The following is a 24,622-nucleotide window of genomic DNA, read 5'->3' on the forward strand; positions in this document are numbered from 1 at the left end:
TCATATTAATCTAGTTTTAATTGACATCAGCAGCTGTGTTTGTGACGTAGCTGATGGTTTTTACCCATCCTTGATTGTCACTCTAGAACACTGTCTAGGACACTGACATCCACTGTCCTTGTCAGCTGTGATGTTAAATGTCAAAAATGCGCGTAACCTATGAGAATGTTATCGGAAATGCATTCTTCAAGCCATAAAAAAAAACTGATAGAAAGGGAAGAATAAGAGAATTATAAAGCAATAACTATTATCTCTGCACATTAATATGAAATTAAAACTGACAAATGGTTGTTATGATAGATAGCTCATAATGATACTGAATTAGGATTAGAATGCTGCATGAAAACATGTGATTGTATTACCTTGTTTATGACCAGTGACTTAAAGCAGTAGTCACAATGTAATAGCATAAATGATACAGATGCAACCGATATGGTATGATAGGTTCACATCACCCTTTTCATGCTATCATATTAAATTTACTCTTTTTTCTTAAAGTTATGCAACTTTATTCTGTAGGTGATGGAGATATAGTCAGAAATGGAACAGTTTTTATGCTAGGTTGTGATTTATGTCTTGCAACTTACCATAAAGCTCGACAATCATGCCCAGAGGCATGACAAGTAGAGACACGAGGAAATCCGCGATGGCCAACGACATGAGGAAATAGTTGGTCATGTTCTGGAGGCGTCGCTCCCAGCACACGGCTAGACACACCAACAGGTTGCCCATTGCTGAAAACAGTATGATAATGAGGAGCCCGAAGATACCCCATCTTAGACTGGGTTCCTCTGCAACTTGTGTCAGATTACTTTCTGTTAAATTCCAGGTCAGATATGCAACTCTTGTCTGGTTCCAATCATTGATTCCATGACTACCGTTCATTCTGTACATCACAGAAATTTTGGTATATAACTCAGCTTTATAATCCAAAATGAAATATTCCTGTCTTTTCCATCGCAGATTGAAGCTGAGACCAGGCTATGAAAGCAGTTTTCCTTCTAGTGACAATTTGTAATTTCCATGCAAACCTGTATCCAGTAGAAGCAGTGACACTTAAACTGTTAGATGGACCATCCTTTTCTGCTTGGATGATCAAATGCTGAAGATGTTATCCTTGCTTTTCATATTAATCAAGTACTCAATGCTACAATACAAGCCTGGTTATACTGGTAAAAGTGTCTAATTGCTGCTTGAGATAGCCCGAGTCCTGTGAACTGGCCCGTTGACGTCTGTTTGGTATCATTAATAGCCCAGCTTGATTAGATTAACACTGGTGCCACAAATGTTCATTACACTGTTTCCATGAGCGTGAGTATTTTCTAACTTTATAAATATTCACCTGGATTTGATTTACATGAATGATTTTCAAACACCACTTAAAAAGCGATTGACTTTTTTCAAGACACATCCGTTGATTGATGAATTAACAAATCACTGATTCTGTAATGAACACTCCCCTGACATGGTAATAGGATGACACAATCTGGTGGAAACTTGCTGGTGCTCACAGATGCTGCATACATGAAGCCAGAGACCGTTCATCACTACAAGCCTTGTGACTATCAACGCTGGAAGTCAGCGAATGAATGAGAGATACACTGCAGAGCCCTCATCTTTAAGGACTACAGCCTCCCATCCCTGTACAGCTTGCTATGATTGTGTCAGGGCTTCAGTGTGCTCTCTGTTACCTGCTTGTAGGTGTGGCAGTGCACTGCCTGGGTGTACCTATCATAATACTGAATGAGGAAGAGTACTGAAGGATTTTTCAGTTCTGGACTGGTTTACCATTCCATGGATCTGTCAGTATTGAGCTGTATTGATGTTGGGAGACAATTAGGACTGCTTGGTCGTTAGGCAGAAATAGTCTTAGAGTATGTTAGGGGATAGTCCTGATCAAGAGACTCTTTCTTGTGTTTTGGGAGGGGGTGAAGTGCTAGTGCGATGTTGTGCTGCATTGATTAGCGAAAAATGGAAATGTTTGGGGTTAATTGAGGATTCTTTTGTAATTAACTGTTTAATGAAGACAGCTTGTGAATTTGTCAAAAGTTGAGCTTTGTTAATTGTAATTTTCTTTTTCACTCTTCAAAGTATCATTTCCTATTGATTTGACGTATTGCAGTACTTGAATGATTCATTGGCAGACACTTTGGAGGATTGCTATTGATGAGTTCTGTTCTTGGTCGTTGCCTTGTGATATGAATTAAAACTCACCTCACTTTAGACTGCACTGCGTGATTACATGCCCAGTGAAAATGTGACACTTTCTAATTAAATCCAAGATCACTGATCAGTCCATGGAGATGTTTTTATGCACATGGATGAAGAAAGTGTAAGAATTTGAAGCATTCTGTGAACTACTTACTCAACCTTTGCAAATTTTATAGTTTTTCCATCACCTTGAAGAATAGCGGTTGACATTATGGTTGAATATCCTGACCCAATTACACAGGATCGCATTAGTTTGTTCTGTATTGAATTAGCAGCAACTTAACTGAGAGACAGTTTCTGCCCCCTGAGCTACACAATCTCCACAGGGACCTAACAAACTGCTGGGAGAACAGGACTGATTGCTGGGAGGGATGACTGCGTTTCGAACATTCTGTCAGTGTTGTTTTAGATATCTTTGCTTTAAATTATGACACATACATTGGAATGAAACTGCTTTTTGTTAAACCTTTTCAAAGTGAGACATTTTCCCCCAAAATAGTTTTCAGTATTTATGTAAATAAAGATTTAATTGGTTGAAGGAAGGAAAGATGTGGACAGATATGCCATGGGCAAAATGTCAAGGATACTTAGAGAGTTGAAAGTCTGAAAAAAACCACTTTCCTTACACACACGATTTCTTTAAAACAAAATTGTTTACAGTTCCTGGCCAAATTGAAAGCGATGGAAATCAAGTCTAATGTTCTTATGACACTTGGTTTTAATGTCTTTTGGAAAAGGTTTTCAGTGTTCCTACTGCAGTCACAGACCCATATGAATGGCTGCAAAAGATCACATATGAGGCCATTTTGACAGAATGCTATAGCACTTGTACATGAATATGTAGTGGGTAAAATTAATAACAATTCCAAATTTCCAGAAGGGCTGGCACTGTAGTATGTTGCCTTTCTGGTTAGGAAGTTACATGAACAGGTATCCCTTTGTTCTGGACTGAACAGTAGACATGTGGAGAGTAATTTACATTCATTGCAATTTGATGGCTCATTGGAATGTGTATAGAATCTTTCTGTTACCTTTTGGTCCCTGCAAGCAGATGTTCTGTTGAGTTTGTACCATACATAGTTGACAGTTTGACAGGGAATATAGATTGTCTTCTCAAATAGTCATCACCTGGTTGCCATTTTGTAACTATGACAAATTTCCCATTTGACAATCACATTGCACTATTCAATAACAAACACCTGTTCATCATTCAAGCCCAAGCTTTTCTTTTTGCATGATGTGACTGAGAGCAGAAAACAAATCAGAAGTCAGCAATTAGTTTAATAGCAAAAGTTGATAACATTGTCAAATATCTTTAACAACATTGATCTTTCTGAAATAATTACCTGCAAGAGACTGGATGTGTACACAATACACAAGAAATTTATTATCATTGCTTTACTGAGTAGCTGGAACAGTTTGCAAGATATTGAATCTGTAGGTCATATTGCAGATGTTATTGTGCTATTACAAGGTAATAACAGTATTTGGTTCTATTAATGATATCAGTCGTGGACATGTGTCATTAATCATTAGTGTCCTTGAATACTGCAACAGGCTGAAGGTGAAAATAAATGTAAAAATAAAACATGTTGCTAATTTTGTTTGGAATGGAGAATGTATTATTTTACATGTCAGTGATAATTTCTCCAAAATTAATTCATATTCTTTGGTGAGTTAAATTATCAGCCAGAACATAAGATATGCTTGTCTTCTGAAATCGAAATCACTCACACTGACACCCAATCCAAAATTAGGAATGGAATTTCAGGGGCCTTTGTAATTATCCCTGTTTTTTATGTAAAAATGGAAGCCAGGACCATGGTGCAGCAAACAGCTGTGTATATTTGTATTCCTGGATGTTGGATGTTCTTCATCCATATCCAGTTCTTAGAGGCCCAAAATCATGGAGGTTTTCACTCCAGTAAGCTGACACACGGGGATATTTGTGATGTTCTTTACTAGCAGTGTCAGCCTAGTCTTGTCAGTCTGTTCATGCTTCCTGTTATGCAGGTCTTCGATGTGTCAGTTTACTGACATTACATGAAATACTAATGAACACCCTGTGTGATAATCTTCAGGTTATCCGAGGAACTCATCCGAACTGTGACGGGAAAGATTATGTCATTCATTGAGAACTCTGTATCTGTGGAATCACCATACATCCCTAGTACACAGTGGAGGATAAAATATGGCTTGTTCATTCATTTAAATCTTTTGATGTGTCTACTCTGGTTTCATTTTATACTGGGAAACAAAAAATCTTCTTTGATGTTGAGCGCCCAATTTAGCAAGAGGAAATGACCCTGATTTGACAGTGTTGCCTTTTCATCATTACAAATAAGATTCACTTGCGATATTCAATTGATTTGTACAGATTTGATTTTGTTTATTAAGATGTTGTTAGGATTCTTCCCTACGTCTTAAAGGACAAATGCTGGTGTCCATTCTTTTCTCAAAAGGTCCATTTCTTTTTGTGGGTATGCTCCATGTTGACCAGTGGGTTAAGATGCTGTAATTGACTTATTATTTTCCATTTTGTAGACATGTAGTTTTCAGTAACACTATTTTTGGAAGCAAGCATCAACCTATGTGTTCTGTCCTGAAGCTGATTTTCTATTGGAATCCGAATGCACCTTGGTCAGAATTAAATGTTAACAAATCAAAAATAAACAGTTTGTCAACAGGGGATGGTGATGAATTGTGATGATTTCTCTTCACTGATTCAGAGCAAATACATGTTTATCAAAGTCTTTCAGATTAAATTTTGCGGTGTATTGTGAAAATAATATATATTATATATATATAGGTTCATATAGTCTTGAGTGATGTGCATAGGACAACTCTGAATTTTAATATTTTTGGTAGTAATGTCTGTTTATCTGTATGCTTTAGACATCAACAGCACCAATCACCTGGATATATGGCTAAACCTGATCGGAGAGTAATGACATCAAAGTTCTTCCAAAGATTAATGTGACTGCCATGAAATTTCAGTGTTGCTGAGAGTGATAAAGGATATTGATTTAAAATATATCTGTCTGCTACAAAATCAAATGCAATAAGCTGAAGAGGATCATTTGTGACATAAGCTCTACCATAGTGAGAACAGAAACGAACACATTGTCATGCTTTATCATGGAAGCCCATCCCTTGGGAAGCTGCAAGGGACTTTCCAAGGTATTAGCAGCAGTGTCCTGTCACATGGTTGTGATTGTCAAGTCTGGAATCCTACCTCAATGGGAAATTCAACAAGATTTGTCTGAATGTATTCATGCACATCTTTCATAACCAGTTATCCTCTTACTGAGGAGCTTCAAGCTGTTAGGCGATGCCACTGTCCAGTTTGATTTGGAGCTTGAGTAGGTCATCCAATGGTGGTGGTTGGCCTGTAGTGCTACCAACTCATGTGTCTGGAAAATCTTTCTGAGATGTCTCATCAATGGTATGTTGGTACATTTAACAAAATAATAAGATCTCATAAAGTGTCCAGAAATGAAGTTTTGCCGAATCTTGATTGAAAGAAACATTTTGAAGATGTTTGGATCCTTTAGTCATCCTTATCTTGATGCCTGGGTTGGTGGAGTAGCTGTGTGGTCTTTCACTTGTCAAACCTGGATGTCGACTAATTCTCAGAACAATGAAGCTTATTTTCACAGCTGCTATAGTGTTGAAATATTCCTGTAGATAGTTTTCTTTACATTTACTTTCAACAGCATGTAATTCAAACTTGAGTCTGAAAAACAATAAACCACTTTAACCAAATGTTTTCTTATGTGCTGACAAAATGTGTCTAAAATATTTTGAAAGTTTTACTGGAGAGGAAGATTGTGCGTATGGTTTACTAAAGTGTAGGAGGGTGGAATGAATTACTGTGCTATGTTTTGGTGTTCATTTCAAAATGATTATATCTCATGGATAATTCAATGTAAAATCATTCTGTGTCCACCAAGCTTGTCTGTTGATCATGAATGTTACTTCATTATCAGGTTGAGATCATCCTCCTCTTGATTATTCACTCGATGAGATCAAATATGTGCACAATCCTGTAGTGACATTAGTCTGATTTTGTATTTTTTATGTGCCAAAACCAGATTGTTGATCTTAATGATTTTTGTCACAATAGCCTCGGTGACATTTGCATGGGATGACACTTATGGATTTATCAATGCAATGAATGGATGTTTGTTAGTGGGAAAATTTCTTTTTTAAAGTAGATAATCAATTTTGGGCACTTTCTTTTGACAATTCAATATCTTTGTACTTAGTATAAATTTAGCAAAAGGATAAAATATTGATTATGCAAACCTACCTTCAATTGTTTTATTGGTAAAGGACGTTTGCAGTGAAAAACTTGACAAACTAGCTGTTAAATGTGTGTAACAGAAGTCATTCCAATAGACAATTTAATCTTCCTACTGGGTATATTGTGTGCAATATGAGAAGCCCATTTGTGTTGTCCCCTGCTGTGATATTGCTGAAATATTGCTAAAAGTTGTATAAAACTGTACTCACTCAGAAGGTTTTTGAGAGGTCCAATGTAATCCATTGATGCTACATGAATGAATAGTGTGTTGTTTATTTGTATTTGTTGCTCTGTTGCTGACTGTGCAAAATTCATAGTTTCTAGGGCATACACGTCATCAATGATAATTCCATTCATGTTCATTTTAGCCAGTATCAGTAGTTATTTTGTATTATGAATTTTTGTCACTGAGCATGTCCCAATAATTTTCTTCTTTCTTTCAGTATCTTCTGGAGGTAGTTTTCTCCATTTTCATATAATTTTGCTCAAATTATTATTTAAGATATTCAAAAAGTATATAAACCGACTCTTGTTCTGCAATTACTGAATTGAATTTGTTCACATTCAAACACATTTCCAGGCAATGGCAGTGACTGGCAAAATATGCATCTGTTATTGCTGGAGACTTCATCACTATTTAGATCATGTTTCTATTATGGTCTCCTGAATGCTGGTTCAAGACATCAATCATATTTCTGTAATTGAAGCTTTAAAAGCGGCTTTTTGAAGGAAACTTGATTTTGTGAGCAAATCCTGACTGAATCATTTGTACTTTTTAGTAGCTGAAAGATCGTAATTACAGGACTTGTTCTTGATGTTTCATGGAAATCAAGATGGTATTTCTTGTAGTGTAGCATCATAACTGCCAACATTTATACTGTGTGGTTCTTTTGGATCAATCAGCCTTTAGCAAAAGATTACAGCAAAAGAATCTGTCTAAAAATAACCAGCCTGACAAAACCTTCAGCATCTCTGTCAGTTTGGCTGGCTTACTGTCAGGGTGTAATGAAGAAAATGTCCAATAATTCCATGGTCCCACAAAAGGCTACCATAGAGAATAACCATGAAAGCCATAGAAAGTATGTTAAAAGTGAAAATGGAAAGGTCAAATTTGATTGGCTGGCCATGTTGGTGCTGACCCCTTGTCACAGATAATGATGCTTTTGTCATCGATGGTTGTGATTGAATCTCGCCTGAGATGAGGATGTTCTCACAGGAAGTCCAAAGTGAGCATGTCAGAGAAAGGAAGAAGCAAGGTTTCGGCTTGTCTAGCAGACTAGTTGATGGATTCGTCACAGTGCTTGTGCAGAGCGGCCACCATCTACAGCTGAATGCTAAGTGGCCAGTAAACAGTTCTAATTTGGAAAAAGTGTGTTGGTACAAGGGACGGATGTGTTTTGATAGTTTATAGTGAGGGTAGGGTAAGATTGTTCTATCACTGATAGGTGACCTTACATGATGACAAACATTTTCGAGTTAGAGAAGCACAGGTACCTGTGATGTAACAATGCCACTGTAAGTTTTCTGTCGTTTAGGTTATATATTCCAGGTTAATGGCAGTGTCCTGTAATTTTTCATGTCTCGACTAGACAAACCAGTTATTGATACAGTAAGCATTGTCCAACATTGTTTCATACTTGACCTCATGACCTATTGTATGTCCTCAATTATTTGACAACAAAAAGTAAAAGGACATTACTGTTCTAACCTAAAGGTCCTTTGAGACCTTACTATGGTGCTTGCTGGCTTGGTAGACATGTTATCATATCCCTGTTGCATAGACCAATGCTCATGATGTTGATCCCAAACCCAATATTTACAACTGCTGCCATATAGTTTGAATAGTGTGAAGTGCAGTGATAAACAACTGAACCAAGATAACTGCTTACAATGAGTTCTCAGGGACCTGGAACCAAATGATGTATTGAGGCTTGACTTGACTTCCAGTTTGTAAACTTATCCTGTTGCCATTGATTGTTACTCGTAACGTTTATCACTGGATTGAGTGTTGGTAAACATCAGTTGTATTTATTATTCTTTTGATTAATTATAATGTGCAACTGTGATGTATCTGTTCTTTGTTTTGAAATTTCTCTTCGTGTATGTTTGTTGAAATGATATTCAGGACATGTGAATGTTGGACACACCATGACAGGATAAGAAATGAACCAAATAACGAGACGCTCCCAGCTCCTTGATTTATCCCTCAACAAGTGTCAGCTGTATGTAATTACAATCCTACCATAAACTACTCTTCTAGCCTGAACACTAATCTATTTGTGAAAGATTTCAGCCAAGGCTTACAGATTTTTATAACCTTTCCATACTTGACAGAAAATTAATTTTACCAGATAGGCACTTTGGACTTACTACCGATTTTGTAGAATCTAGTGGTAGGTAATTAATCTCATGCTGGTCTTGTGGGGCAGTTAGGTAGCCTAGTAGTTCAAGTGTTCAATTTAGACACAACTCCCCACATTGGGTACAGTGTGAAGCCCATTTCCCTGGTCCCTGCAGTGATGTTGCTGGAATGTTGTGGGGCGGTGGGGTAGCCTAGTGGTTAAGGCATTCGCTCGTCACGCCAAAGACCCGGGTTCGATTCCCCACACGGGTACAATGTGTGAAGCCCATTTTCTGGTGTCCCCCGATGTGATATTGCTGGAATATTGCTAAAAAGCGTAAAACTAAACTCACTCACTCACTGGAATGTTGCATGAAGCATCATGAAACAGAATTCACTCACTCATGTTGTCTCTTTTGAGATGAGACACTGACTATATAATAATCTTTATTTCGCCATATATTTGGTACTTTAACTCAGGTTTATTGTGCTATGGCTACTAATAACATTGAATAAAGCAAAGCACCTGTCAATGAACATGCCACATATTTCAGTTTCTCTCCTCTAATGGTTTGAGAGCTGATTGTCAACAGTTTGGAAAAATCCGACCATTAAAGTATAAACAGCAGCTCACTTTATCGGAAGTGCAGTTTTTAATCCTCTCAACATGTGACTCAGTTTGCCTGCACAAACTGCTACAGCCATGCGCCTGTTGACAAAGGTTTAATCCTGTGGTAACATTTGACTTTTTGTAGCACAATAACCTTGACCAGGCCTAAACAAATAGCCAACAAAAAGCAATGGTGGTGTTAATCACCCTACATTGTTTTAGTTTCTCTACCTAGGTCAGCCATGCATCTAATGTAACAAAACCATACACTTAGCTGCCTTTGTGATGACCTGAAAAAAAATGTCCCTTTTTCCATTTGATCTCTCTCCATATCAATTTTCCAAGTCGTGATCTAAATGTCACGTGAAATCTTTATTGAGCACATGCTAAAGTCCCTGGGCCCAGTCTGTGACAGCACCATGATGACTGGTATAGCGATGCCTCCAAGTGCACAAATCCAATAATGGTTTCTGGACAAGACAAGCCATCAAAGGTTGTAGATGACATGGGTTAGGCCACTTTTGCTTGATCTTAGACATGTGCATTGAGGGCGCAGCAGTGCCAATATTCTGACATTTTTCCAGCTTACATAGTGCAAAGAATATTACCCAGGCACCTGCTGGTCAAATGTGATTACGACTATGCTGTCAAAGCAGCCATAACTCTGTGGAGATTTCGCCCGAGATATTTGTTATCCTGATATAAATGTTGTCTCGTGATTTCTTTGATGTCACCTTGTGTGCATGATACACCATGGAAGGGTGTTTGAAGACATCTTACATGCTACACCTAGTATTTGATCGGTCATGAACATGAAATGATAGCAACATACAAATCGCGTTTTGATGTTTCATATTTGCATACCCTTGGGTTAATTTGTATAATTGTTGGGGCTGATTTACAGTACTTGCTCTATGAGACAGGGCAGTAAATGAGGACTTCAGACAAGTCTGTAAGGTGGCTTTGTGAGTCAAGCATCATAAAGACCATAGTATCTTTTTCCGATAATGTGTGTAGATAGGCTGGCATGCTGGGGCCATGTTTGAGTGGGCGGAGGTTGGTTGGAGGAGTTCAGTGGGTGGTTGTTAATATGATAGTTTGTGACATCCCATGCCATTCATCATTTTTTAGCTTCTCTCCATCTGTTGTTCACACTTCCTCTGTGTTAGTAATTGAATTCTGCTTGATAACATCACTTTTGTTGTAGCAGCAGTACATTCAGCGATCTAAGATGACATAACCTGGCACATTGTGTTACATCCCGTTTACAGCAAAGATCCACTGACTTGCTTATTGATGATCTGCAGTCATTCTGTACATTACCCATGATATTTGGACTTTGATGAAAGTTGGGAACATATCTTACTGACATCTTGACTAACTGATTTACTGAAACATTGTTAAAAATGAAATGAACCCAAACTTAAACATGTATTTTATAATGATGTTTTCAAGAAGAATGTTACCCTTTTCCATCCTTTATTAGAAAAGCTGACAGAAAACATTTACATAGTTATATCATTTGTTGTATGTAATGTGGAATCTAAAGTTAAGTATTCTTCTTAGCTCAGTTTGCTTTAATTATCAGCAAGGATTGTTTCTTGAACTAACAGATAATCATAAAAAGCATGCACAGTGCTTATGTTGACAATATGGAATAGTGTTGACAATTTTACTTATAACTTTCTTGGGGTGGTGGGGTAGTCTAGTGGTTAAAGCATTTGCTGGTAAACCTGAGCATCTGGATTCGATTTCCAACATGGGTACAATGTGTGAACCACATTCACTCACTCACTCAGTCACTAACTCAGCCACTTTCTTTTGTAGATTTGTCCTAAGCACTGATGAAAAGTATTAATGATAAATGAATGGATGAAATGTTTTGAGGGGACTACAAAACCATCCTTTGACAGTTGGTCAATGTGCTATATACCATTTACACTGATCAAGACTGTGCAGTTGGTTTTGTTTCTCAGCTTCCAAGGGAGGATACGACCTCTATTGCCACTTCTAGAAGGTCAGTAGAAGGGTGAACACTAGCACATTTCATACAAAGTGACCAGCTTGAGAAGATACTGCATGCTTTTCTGTGTGAGACAATACCGAAGCCCTACAAGGTGGTGTAAGCTCCTGTGGTATTTGTCACCAAGAAAGTCCAAGTTGACATTTTCCACTTCCAGGCAGTGTAATTATTTCCTTGTGAAGCTGTCACTACTGTCACTGTTGCCTGTAGTATAATCTTGATGGCATAATGAGGAATCTGCCAGATACAGTACCTATCCAATTCCTCACCAATCAGGTATTTATGATGGCAGACTTATCACATTGGTCCTTGAGGTCATTTGTGCTGTCTGATTGGTCAGTCGGAGACCACAGCTCCCCCATAGCTATCTCAGTCTGCATATCCGAAGGGTCAGATTAACTTCTCTCAACTCTGGGTAACCTCATCTGCATTATAAATGACTGTGATTGAGCCCACTTAAGTGCCTTAGTCTTACAACTTTTGTTCTGTAGTTCTTTTATCCTTCAGTTCTTGTCACTGTAAAGTTTGCTTGTGCTGCTGACTGAAAGGTTGAGGTGTCAATGGGCTCCAGTTAATATGCTTCACAAATCAGCATGCCTTCTCCAGGAGACAGCACATGAAAGCAGCTTGTGCTGCCACAGTGTGATTAATTTCTTGGATGCACCGAATGAAAAGGGTCTTGATTCATTAATGTCGTCCAATGTGCAATTACTCATACTGAAGTGATGGCCCTATGTGGACTTCCCCCATCACGGGGCCTTAATTCAAATAAGCCATACAACACATGACAACTGATGTTTATTGTTAATATTTTCACAGCTTTTAGTCCAGTTTTGTATTTGAGGAAGCGACTATGTTGGCAGTAGTGAGAACTGATCCAGCTGTGTCACTGTGGCCTGTCAACAATTCAGGGGAACTGATGTTCTAGATTGATCATTACTCCATGCTTCACAGACATGTTATGATCTTGGTGATGTGGAAGAAATACTTCTCTATCTCATCCTATAAATTATTTGTCCTAGCCAAACAAACAAGAGGTTGATACCACAAGCACCTTCCTGTTTGAGTACAGTGATACACCATCTGCCACTGGACCTGACCATGGAAGGAATATGTTGTTGTTAGAAACAAGGAAGGGGATGGTGGGCACTGATGCTGACCCGGATCCTCCTCACAGAAAACGTGGTACATATCCAACTTGATATTGTCCAAGGCAACAAATTAGATTTGTTATGTGCTGGGTATCGCTCACAATATGCAGATTGATAATTGGAGTGGAATAATCAGTAAGGACTTGATTATAATCATAAACTATGCCTCAAGACTCACAACACTCATAGACCTGTGAATGTAGAATAGGCCTTCAGATACCCATGCTTGCCATAAAAGGTGACTATGCTTGTCGGATGAGGCGATTAATGGGATCGGGTGATCAGGCTCTCTGACTCGGTTGACATGCTGTTGATCATAGGATGGTCCCGACTTGATTATTTACAGACCGACGCCATATGGCTGGAATATTGCTGAGTGTGGCATAAAACTAAATTCACCTCACTCACTCACAACACTCACATCCATAACTGCACACAAACATTACATTGTGCAAATGAAATAGGTACCGATTATTACTACAATCAAGAATACTATCTGTCGGGACAGTAGGATGCTTAGAAGGCAGTTTTATGAGTCGAGGAACTTAGGTCTTGGTTTAACATACATAACAACAAGAAACCTATGTTCTAAATTTAATTTGATGTTTAATTTTTTATGAATATTGATTAGTCTCTCGAGATCATCGACAATTGCTGATACAAGTTGGAATGGTTGAATAACTGCTTATTCAATCATTCACTCCACTAAATATTATATTCTTGAAATGGATTAGAAACTGTTCGGTCTGTCTCATACAATGCACTCAATATGTCTGCACCAACATCCAAATTCTTTCCTGTCTAAAAAATGAATGTGGTTAAGCAGCACCTGAGAAATCTAAAATAAACATGCAGTTGAGTTTCTGAAAGTTTATACAAACCAACAAAGTGAATGGGTTGCCATTTTTTTTTCACTCAGGCCATCCTTTTTCTCTCATCTTGAATGCCAACATGACGTAATTGAACACAAAGTCATATCAACATCACGCCTCAAGTGCCATCCCACCAGATTTACCGTTAGCAGGGCAAAGGCAGTGTTCAGGTTGCCTAAATCTAATTAAACAGATCCCATCTTCCCGTTCCATTTGATTCCCTTTCATGGCTGGCAATGTGATTGTTGCACTCTTCATGGAAGCTGTGGAATTCAAGCATGTTGGGATAGGTTATTCAATTCTAACAAGATAATTTCAGGTTTCACAAGTTGAGACAATTTTTCTGAGTTGTGTTTCCAAGTGTGTTATTTTTTAAAAATTAAGAAGTTTTAGTCCTGAGAAACTGTTGTTTCTCAAACTTTCGTGGGACATGAAGCTGAAATTTCTATGAACTTGTTCAGTTCATTTCAATTCAAGTTTTTTGAAAATGGAACTGAGGTGGGTTCAAGGTATTTGTATAAAAGTGTTATGTGTTAAGTGGGAAATGTAATTTTTGCTTGTAAGAAAAGTTGTTGGATGTCGCTGAAGCGACAGTTACAGGCAGTTGAAACTGTAAGCATTGTTAAGGGACACAGGCTTCGACAGTATCTCCATGTCATACATGTGAAAGGAAAATTCCTAGATGTCTGACACAAATCATTCAGTGTATATTGAAGCAATACATATGTGATAGAGCGTGTATAATGTAGCACTAACAGCAGAATAATTTGGGGATAATAGTTTGGGAAATTAGCATAATAGATTTATCTGTACCTGATAGTCTTGTATCCATTGTTTCACTTACGTGTATGGCTGAGTTGTTTGGAATTGTGGACTGTCTGACATGCACCAGGCGACGAGGGCTTGTGCGGCCATATTGGTGGTCAGATGACACATGACTTGCTGACTGCCTTGGCTGGTCCAATGGCATGTGCATTTCAAGATGTTTTCCATCGTTTCGGGGTCAGAGGTCGATTCCCCACATGACCATATAAGTGACCCGACTTTCAGTGTCAGTTGTCTTGTTGCGGTCATCGGAGCAGGTACCATTCTAGAGTTGGTCCTGAGGTCTTGTTATCAAGACTCCTTCTTTTTCTTGGTTAAGATCATTTGTAGAGAGTAGGCTGGGGAATATGTACAGCATTTTCTTGTTAGGTTGGGAAGGGGGAACATTAGTTTAGGATTAAATAGGATAGGAGTTAGGGATTAAAATGGGATAGATTAGGATTAGGAATTACAAGGGTTTGGTCGGGAGGATGAACACAGAAGTTAATAAATTAGGTTGGGTGTGTCTGAGTACGAATGATATTTTGATACGTTTTTCTTTCGTTCCAATAAACTCTTCTTCCTCAGTCAATATTGTGGTGTTGTTTTCCATGTGTTTATAGTCCAATAAAAGAACCTTAAACTGACTTACATACGATGGGGATGCACAACAAAATGTATGCAATCAAACAACATTACACAACGCAAAGTCCAGAGCAGTTTTTTGTCGTCTTCCCATCTCAGTTAAAGCAGTAATTCAGCTGTCACTGGACACTCCCAGTGACACATATAATACACATATAATCACCAAAACAAATTTTTAATTTGTCAAACCTTCATCTTCATGACAATTTCAAGCTCCCCTTTGATATAACAGAAGTTCTTTTTGGGGATTACATTTCCTTAGAAGAGAACCAATTCTAGTATCCAAATCTGTATTTTAACCCTCATTGTAAGAGTCTGGCACCTAATCATTAGCACACAGAGGGTTTCATAAGATCTTGCAGTGAAAATCAGACGATATCTCACCATGTTATGACTTGTTTTGAGACTTTAACATGAAGTTTAATGTTGAGATGTGTAAAGATCCTTGTCATAGGCTATAACCTGATATGTTTACCATGTTCTATGTTAAGACATTACATTCTACTTCTGTGTTTTTTTTTCTTAAAAAAAAGTAAACATGACTTAACCAATTCTTCCTGTTTGTTTCATGTTCCATTTTGAAGTTTATGCTCGCAAAGTATCATTCAAAAGAACCAGATTTTTATGTTGAATAAAATCTCATGTTACTACTGTGAAAAAATTCTTGACAAAGAAAGTAATGAGGACCAAGGTAATCTTGAGCAGCGCAATAATAAACTGAAAATAATATTCCAGGTGTCAACTCGATACCAGATTTATGCTTGTACCGTCACTACAAAGACGAGATCTACATTTTCAGCAGGTGCATTCACTTTTGTATCTGTTCTTTAAAGCCACTAAAACGTGCTCATGAACCTACACTGATTACATCCATGTCATTCATGTCCTCCAGTATTAAGTGGACTATAGCTGTAATATTGATAGTGTGCACAGGATTCCTTTCTTTTGGGCCCTCCATATTGGTTTTGGTGCACGTGCTGGCACAGGTGCTGGAACATATTTGAAGAAAGTCAGGGCTGCCAGAAGCTGCTTCAGGATAATGATTATGAAAGAGCTGAGACCCTAAGCACCAGCCACACCTCCACCCATTCAGTCATTCAGCTGTATATATTGGTGGGGAAGATTGTTGAATGACCTACTCCTTGTCTGGTATTTGTCTGGTCAAATAAAGTAACCCTTTTTAAAGTTGTAGTCCATGTACCATGTGATGATTCAAGATATATATTTACTGCTATGGGTGTCGTAAGTTGACAAGAACCAAAGTGACCTTTGATCTGTGTCCATGGTGTCCAGTGTGATAACACTTTGATATGTCATGGCTTAAGGATGCCCCATCTTTTATAGAAAATAATATGTCACTTTTGGTTGAGTCTGAATGTGGTAATAGGATGGTATTGTCGTTGATAGTCTTTCTGTTACATCAAGAGCCAAGGTTTTTTGTAGGATATTTGCTGATTAGTGCTGAAATCAAACTCACAGGTCTGTTTTGATTCTATACAATGTGTGAAGCACGTTCTACTGTGAGGAGGAATTCCGATGAACCTGGCCTTGATGTATCCAAGTGGATAAAGCATTTACTGGTCACACCAATGACCCAGGCTAGATTCCCCACATAGGCAAGATGATTAAAGCCCATTTTTGGTGTCCACAGCTGTGAATATTACTAGAAGAATTACTAGAATATTAATATATAAGTGGCATAAAATTAAACTCGCTCTCTCAGTCACCTCTGGTTGCATCTGAAGTGCTATTTCTGACTGTCTTAGTCTTAACATTTTTACTATTTGATCCTCAAGAACTGTTTTGAAATTTTGCATAAGATAAATCTGTGCATAATAGTCTTGTTCAATAACTGTGTTGATATGTGATGACAGAAAGTTTGCATCCAACAACTTTTGTTGTGTGGATGAATGCCCTTTGAGACGTGTGATGTGTTGATAGATTTCCAATGTTCAGTGGGTAGAATTGATTTGTGTTCTGATTTGTTCTGTGGACCTCCTTGGAATCAATGTTGGACATGTATAATGGAACTTAGACAGTGGAACATTCAGTTTAATGTATTGATAGATCCTCTGTCACTGTACACTATTTGGTCTTGTTTATTTTTGGAATAGCTGCATGCAGCTAGCCATTGTACAATTTAATCAGTGCATTATAGATTGTAAATAAATCCATTAAGTGCCGACAAGCTGTTGGATTATCTGAGGAATTTCTATTTTGAAATGTTAAAAATTCCATGACTATGATTGATGGGTTAATTGCGGTGACTAGCGTCACGTTTGTCTGGTATGCTATTAGTGTACAATGTTTCTCACCATGTGGATGAAGATGAGGGAGTTACAAGATGAAGATGCAGCTTGTGACACTGTTGACGTACTGTTGATTTATCTGTTCTTGATGTACTTCACGGTTGTTAATACATATTTAATGACATCTGTCATTGTTGATGTCATATAACAATGGGAGTTTCCATATATTCCTTGTGCAATCTTTTTTTCAAAGTAGACATGTAAGACTTCACTTCAAATGCTCCTCTTGACAACCTGATGTGCCGTTGTATAGCACAGAATGTTGTTCAAAGTTAACTGAACTCTCGCATTCCAATACAAGATTCCCTGTCTTGTGAAATCACTAAATATTGATAATAAAAATATTGCATGAGTTGATTATTTGATCCATTTACCCAGAGTGTATTCCCCGTGGTCACATTGTGAAAACTTCAAGGATACTTGTTTCCTGAAAATCATGAAGTACACACTTGGGTGATAATCTTCGTATGTGTTGGCAACTCTGGTGGGCAAGTTTAATACACACTAGTGATCCACTATCTAATGTCAATATCAGTCATATGCTGCAGAAATATTGTACCTTTGTTACATATGAGGATTTTTGAACATTCTAAGTACTGACTTTACCCCAGTAATTCCTGACATCTACTTGATGCCTCTGAAGTTTGTAGGTAAGGCTGAAATCTCTAATGACTGCAGGTTTGCTGACAACCATTAGTTGGATAATTTCCTAGAGCAGTGGAAGCAGTTCTCAGGTCCCATAGCACTCCAGAGAGTTCGTTTGTACTTACACTTTCCAGCTACATTTTCTCATATCATTGCTTTCGTTTCAGGTTGGAAAGAAGGATTCTAATTCTGTTTGTGTAATTGGCTCACCACCCCCAGAGGAGCCAATTGTCATGTTTTATGTATCCGAACTTGATCTGGTTAAAGAGTGTGTGTAGTTACGTAGGTCCAGTATGTCTAGTGGAGCCTGTAATATAGCTATGTGGTGCTCCACCCACTGATGTCAGCTCCTCTGTTACCTCACAGGTCGGACATAACCATCAGGGTCAGTGAGGTGCAGTTATAGATATTCCATGTTTCCTTCCCTTGTGACAGTAATGCTAATGCAGAATTATGTCCATCAGAAGCGAAGAGGTTTTTATTGGGTTTGGATGGCCGTGTTGGGAAATAGCTCAATGTATACATGAATGTTTCTGTTGGCTTGATACCAGTCATTTGGACTTTTCATAGACAAGGGACTCTGTGACATGATGGTGATGGCATGGTTGTCTTAGTGCCTGACTCACAGAGTAGTTTAGGCCTGATCAAAGGTTGACAGCTTCACATTTACCTTCTAATTGATAATCTGTTAATGACTGCCTTGATGTCCAATGGGGTAGCCTAGTGGTTAAAAGATTCACTTGTTAGTCCTTCCACATGGGTAAAATGTGTGAAGCCCATTTCTTATGTCCCCTGTCTTGATATTGATGGAGTATTGTTGTAATATATCTAAAAGTAAATTCACGTATCTTTGAAAACCTACCGGAGCTGGTTCAGGCAGAAATATGCACATAGTGCACTTAACTGAAATTGTAAATAATTTCAAAATTGCACTGTATTCCTAGCTTATTTTCCAAAGAAATGATATTTCAGTTAAATCTGTATATAAGGTTTATATATAGCTTCAGGAAAAGACTCCACATAGCTTCAGGGCATTGGTCATTCTAATGATGAGTTGTGTGACATCTCTAAAATCTGGTTTCAATCCAATATTGATTGTATTGATCCTTTATGCAGGGTTTCAGATGGGTTGGTGTTGTCAGTACAAATTGTCATCAAAAACAGCATTTTTCATTAAATTAACCCCAAATGAAAAGAGAATAAAATTAAGAAAATGCTACTTGCAAAACATCTATGTATGTGTTAGTAACATATTGATGACAAAGGCTTTCACAATGGAAGTAACTACATCAGATTACCTTGGGCTTTCCTCCCACAGTGAGCAGAGCTACAATATCTACAGATACTGCTGCCTCAGCCACCCCATTCAATAACCATCTGTCCTGAGAATTCAATTACTCCCCTCATTTAGTTATACATGAAAGAAATCCTGTAAAATTTCAATAGCAATCTGGATGTACTGATGGTTGACATATATATGATTGTGATTGGTGAACATGATCTGTCTGTCCTGAGAGCAGTTGTCTGCGATGTCCTTCCTGATGTCCTTCCGAGAATGCCCCTGCCAGTTGCTACCTGACTGGACTCAGACTAATCATTAAGTAAGAGATGCTTGTGACTCTCCTGTCAGACTGGCTGGGAAGGGTTTCTCTTACGTCGCCAAATTGGCTGATGACCTTCTAAAGACAGTCGCCTTTGTCCTCCTATAGGCTGCCCGAGGACCCAAGGCTGTCATTTGTGTGATGTGTAGCCTGAGATGTCTTTTCTGAGTATCAGGGGTAGATAGATTTGCTTAATGTAACCTGTAACTTGCTGACTTGTTGAATTTAGCTTCTTTACAAGTCAGGCCATTATTTATGAAAGAATGCATTTTCTGGATGTGCAAGTCGTCATGGGTCATCAGTGTTAGTTTGTAATCTGCTGTAATTTTGTCAGTATTTGACATCAGAAATATTAAGCTTTGCTCGATGAATTTTCTATATTCCATGGTGATGGGGCCAGAAACAGAATTGGTCCCTTTACTGTACTGCCTGTAATATGGTCCTTGTCACTGGAACAATGGCTACTATATCTTTGTAAGTTAACTGGTAGTTTTATGACTATGACCTGACTGACTGTGTCATTCCATCAGACACACTAAGTGGAAACACTAATCAGCAACCAGTGCACCATACCTTTAGGCTTACCAAAATTAGGAAATGTACTGAATCAAAGCAGAATCATACCTCGTTCAGTTTGTAGCTTGCCTTGATACCTTTCATGTTCGCTGTGCTAGCCATGTGCCTTGCTTATCTAATACTGGAGGCACAAGTAGCCTGAAGCATGAAACGGCAGAACGGAACTGAGTTACAACCCTGACCTTCCATGATCTGTGGATTGTGGGTATGAATCCTAGGTTTACTTGGATTATTATTTTTGTTTTGTGAGCACCCGGAAGCTCATTCAGCTTGTAGGTTTGGGTTCATTTGAAATCTCCAGAGACCAGTGTATTACATCATGCTTTCCTTTCTGCCTGTAATTCTACTGAAGCTCAGAGGCGAACAACATTGATTATGTCTTGAAGCGCGTATGCTTAATGGGAAATCTTTGTTTAGGGAAAGGTTCAGTTGGATAGCATAGTGGTTAGAGCATTCCTTCTTCCTCCCTGGGTACAATGTGTATATCCCGTTTCTTGTGTACACCACTGTGATAGTGCTAGAATATTACTAACAGCAGCAGTCAATTACACTTTTGGGGGATTCTTTCTTTCTTTTGACTGGCTATTAATAATTCTACAGAAACATGGTATTCTAGTAGGCATACGATTTTCATTGTTTCTGATAGAACTTCAAGTCCTCCAATATGGGTTATGATTTTTTGAGTGAAGGAATATGGTTTTAGGTTGATTTAGCAATATTCCAACAATATCACAGCAGGGAAACCAGAAATAAGCTTTACACATTGCACATGAAGTCAGTGAGTGAGTATTGTTTTATGCCGTTTTAGCAATATTCATGCAAAATCAAGGCAGGGACACCAGAAATGGGCTTCACAGACTGTACCCATGTGGGGAATCGAACTTGGGTCTTCGGCATGACAAGTGGACACATTAACCTCAAGGCTACCCCACCGCCCTTTAAATAAAGAAAGTCTTCAAGATGATACAGTGATTCAACATCAAACAGTGTTGGTAGAATGACTGTTTGAAAACTGGTTTTTAGGTGATCATAAGTTTTGTCACTTATCTCAATGATTAATGACTGGTCACTTTCATGAAGATCCTGACTTATATCTGAGTCTGTGATCACATGCCAGATTGCCGAATTATTCATACCGCGAGCCCAACTGGTTGATTATATCCATTTACCTCAACTATTTCATTTCACTTTTAATTCCATGCCAAAGACGGCCATCTTTGATGTGACTGACTGCCATCATGAATCAATAGACAGCTAATTTTGTACCATTTAGGCGCTAAGGCAACATTGTTACATGTTCTCCAAGTGCCACATGTGCTGCTCAGTTGACTTCTCCTCCCAGCTTTTGCTGGTTTGGTGTTGGAGTGAAACAGATCACATTAGGATGAAGATTAGCGGACCTGGATGTTGAATAGTTTCAGCTCATGTCATGTTTTGCTGTCAGCAGTTATTATATATTTAACATAAATTTACCATGTGCTTGAGAACGGTTGAAAGTACTTTCCTACAGATGAACTATTGACAATTTGGTCACTTCAGGTGTTGTTTAGTCCACCATGGAATGCTTTGCTTTTTTTAACAAAGCATTTTAACGTTTAACAAAAGGATTTTGCTTATTATGTCCTTTTTTCTGACACTTTCTATTGGCATCTGAGCGATGACATCAGATTTTGTATGGATTTTCTTTTAGAGGGTTTGGGCTGTCCTGCTAATTTAGATGTCATTTTCCACATATTGGATTTCGTGGACATCAGCTATGATTATCACATCAATGTCTTGTATATGCCCTAGAGTAATCGTATTTGACTCAACCATCCACTGGATGGCTTTACAAATATGTAATGTTTAATGTCCCTGTGGAAACTGATTAAAACACAGGCTTCAGTCCTGAATGGCCAATACATATCAGAACACAGGCTTCATAAATGGATAATATGTGGTAAGCAGTTGTACATTATGGTTATCAAATAATTATTTAGACACTATAAATTCTTCTGTCATGGTTTGTGATTGAAATATGTTTTGTGATGACAATTAAATATTGGCAACTTTTACATGGAACTCTGATTTGGTAGATCTAGAATAACATCACACATCTTAACCTGTTGCCTTTAGAAAATGATTGTTGTAAAATGATTGCTATTCACTATCTCTGTCCCACCATGAACATTTGCACATCACATATCTTCACATACTGCCGTTATAAAATGATTGTTATGAAATGATTGTTATTCACTATCTCTGTACCACCGTAAACATTTGCTCTCTTCACTCACAAGATCAATATCCCTCACCGTTTTATAAATATCAGCTTTGATATTTGTGGAGACTTCAAAGCTAATTACTGTCACCATTAAAAGTGGGAAGCTTGGTGTTAAGTGGTGCAGTTGATTTTTATCCTGCAAATAAAGTTACTCTTTTTCCTCCATGACATTAACATCAGTTGAATCAAGGAATTGGAAATGTCATCCCCGTCTCAATAAACTTGTGGTCTGGGTTATGGTGCAGGTAAAGTTGGCATTTTCTGGCTTACATCACCTTAGTTTTACTCACTGGTTTGATAAATTTGTTAATATCTCATTGAAATCTCTCTTCATTGTCCTGGTGTAGACAGTGATACACCAAAAGTTTCTTGAAAGCTGTGTAAACCCCAACTAAATCTCACGCTGTCTTTCATTTACACCTAATTGTTTTGTTGCTTCATGTAGGTTCCACAAATATTTACAGATTTCAAGTTAATTTGTTTTACGGACAGATTAAGTTAGTCAGACATTTGGTTGGTATTGATGAGGGGAAGCTGGAAACAAGATGGACTTTGGTTCCAATACATATTGATTAATTTGGAGTCTGATTCAGGATGCAGACAGTCTTTGTTTTAAACAAAGGTGAAGTTCGATGACGATCAGAATTACACAAAAGTAAGGGAGTCAAATGTGTCTGATTTCCTTACCAGTCTGATCCAGGACAAGGGTGTGGATGAGGAGTGGATGAAATGATTTTCTTGAGGACATTGCAAGACGCAATAAACGCAGGGTGGACAGAGGGAGGCTGATGTTCATACATCGATAGCTTGAGGTAGTCATTAGGTACCTTTCATCCTCAGTGTTCATTTCATGCCCTATGTTGTAAAACACTAATATGTGCCTCCTTGATTTTTCAGGTAAGACATATGGTCCTGTTTGCTTCTGAAATCCGTCATTTTAGAGGTAAGGTCTTTTGTTACATACTCAGCCAGGTTTGCGAGGAAGGAAATCTCAAGACAAACTGTGAGATGGAAGTGCAAATGGTCAATGTTGTGATGATTGTTCTACAGTAAACACGAGACCACAGATTGCAATTACACTACTATCTCAGTGGTTTATGATATCGAGTTTACCTGGGACTGCATACAAATGCTTTGTGCTGTACTGATTTTAGCCAACATATCAACGACTGCCCAGTTTCAGCTAGGTAGAGGTCCACATATGCTGAGACCAGTATTAATAAATGGAATGTACCATGGTGTCAGTAGATGTAGGTGTTACATGTGGGACATGCAGGTGTCCATGTCCTGGGTCAGTGAAATATTTTCATCATATGTATGCACGTCTTTGACAGCGTACTGAAGTTTGCACATGTTAAGCAATATCATTATTTGGAAAAAAATTGATTTTCTTTTCGGACTTTCTTTATTATTTTGTAATCAATCAAATACCATGACTTATGTGAAGTAGAATTGATAACTTCAAAACCATGGAATGAGGTATTAAATTAACCCTTTTGCTATTTGATTGATTCAGTAATTATAATAGCAAAATATCCAGTCAGCCATGTTGGTTTTCACCAAAGTTCTGCAGGTTGCAAAATGTAAACATGCTGTTCTGTGTAACAACTTTCTGAAGTTCTGACATGTCCATGGTTACACATTTGTACACTATCAACAACAACTTTTTTAGATTCAATCGCAGTCAGAAACAAACATCAGACTTTTATCCAAAGCTCTTTTCCTTGTTACAAAATAGAAATAGTTTCAGTGAATACAGCTTGTGAAGACTATTGATCAAGGAAAACTGTTTGCAGAATGATGATGTCTGATTCTGCATGTTAAATTCTGAACATTTGTACTTATTTTGTGTGATTTTTTACTCAATGCATACATTTCCATCAGCAGACATTATTTATTGGATACTGAGTTGCCATCTGCTTTCTGGTGAAATCTACAAGGAAATTTCACCAATCCATCTTGAAGTTTTCTTGCCTTCAGTTAGCAGTTTCCAAATAGTATTCTGTTCAGTGGATCCTTACTAATCTGTTTGCAAAACTCTCCAGTGACATCATCTTTCATGCCACACTAGGCTTATATACTAGGTTAATATCCTCTGTATGAATCTTGGTGCTCATGGTGGTGATTATTTAGGAAGTGGGTTTCCGGAATAGCTGGATCGGATACATGAGATTAACCTCTAGATCACTTGTAAGCCAACAAGATTGAATAAACTGTTCTAGACCCTGGATTCAAAACACTGATTTGTCATAACAGTTGTGCACA

The 24,622-nt window shown here is 38.0% G+C and overlaps 2 protein-coding genes across 2 annotated transcripts in view; one reads left to right on the forward strand and one right to left on the reverse strand.

Moving 5' to 3' along the window:
- Positions 1-1,518, reverse strand: part of LOC137282417 (D(2) dopamine receptor A-like) — a 33,811-nt gene extending 32,293 nt beyond the window's left edge. The window contains exon 1 of the mRNA XM_067814164.1: positions 588-1,518. Coding sequence (XP_067670265.1) covers positions 588-894 — 307 coding nt within the window. The 5' untranslated portion in view covers positions 895-1,518. The remainder of the gene's footprint in view (positions 1-587) is intronic.
- Positions 1-24,622, forward strand: part of LOC137281471 (26S proteasome non-ATPase regulatory subunit 1-like) — a 274,250-nt gene that overhangs the window by 76,133 nt on the left and 173,495 nt on the right. The window lies entirely within an intron of this gene.

The sequence above is a fragment of the Haliotis asinina genome, chromosome 4 (assembly GCF_037392515.1).
Source record: "Haliotis asinina isolate JCU_RB_2024 chromosome 4, JCU_Hal_asi_v2, whole genome shotgun sequence".
Lineage (NCBI taxonomy): Eukaryota > Metazoa > Mollusca > Gastropoda > Lepetellida > Haliotidae > Haliotis > Haliotis asinina.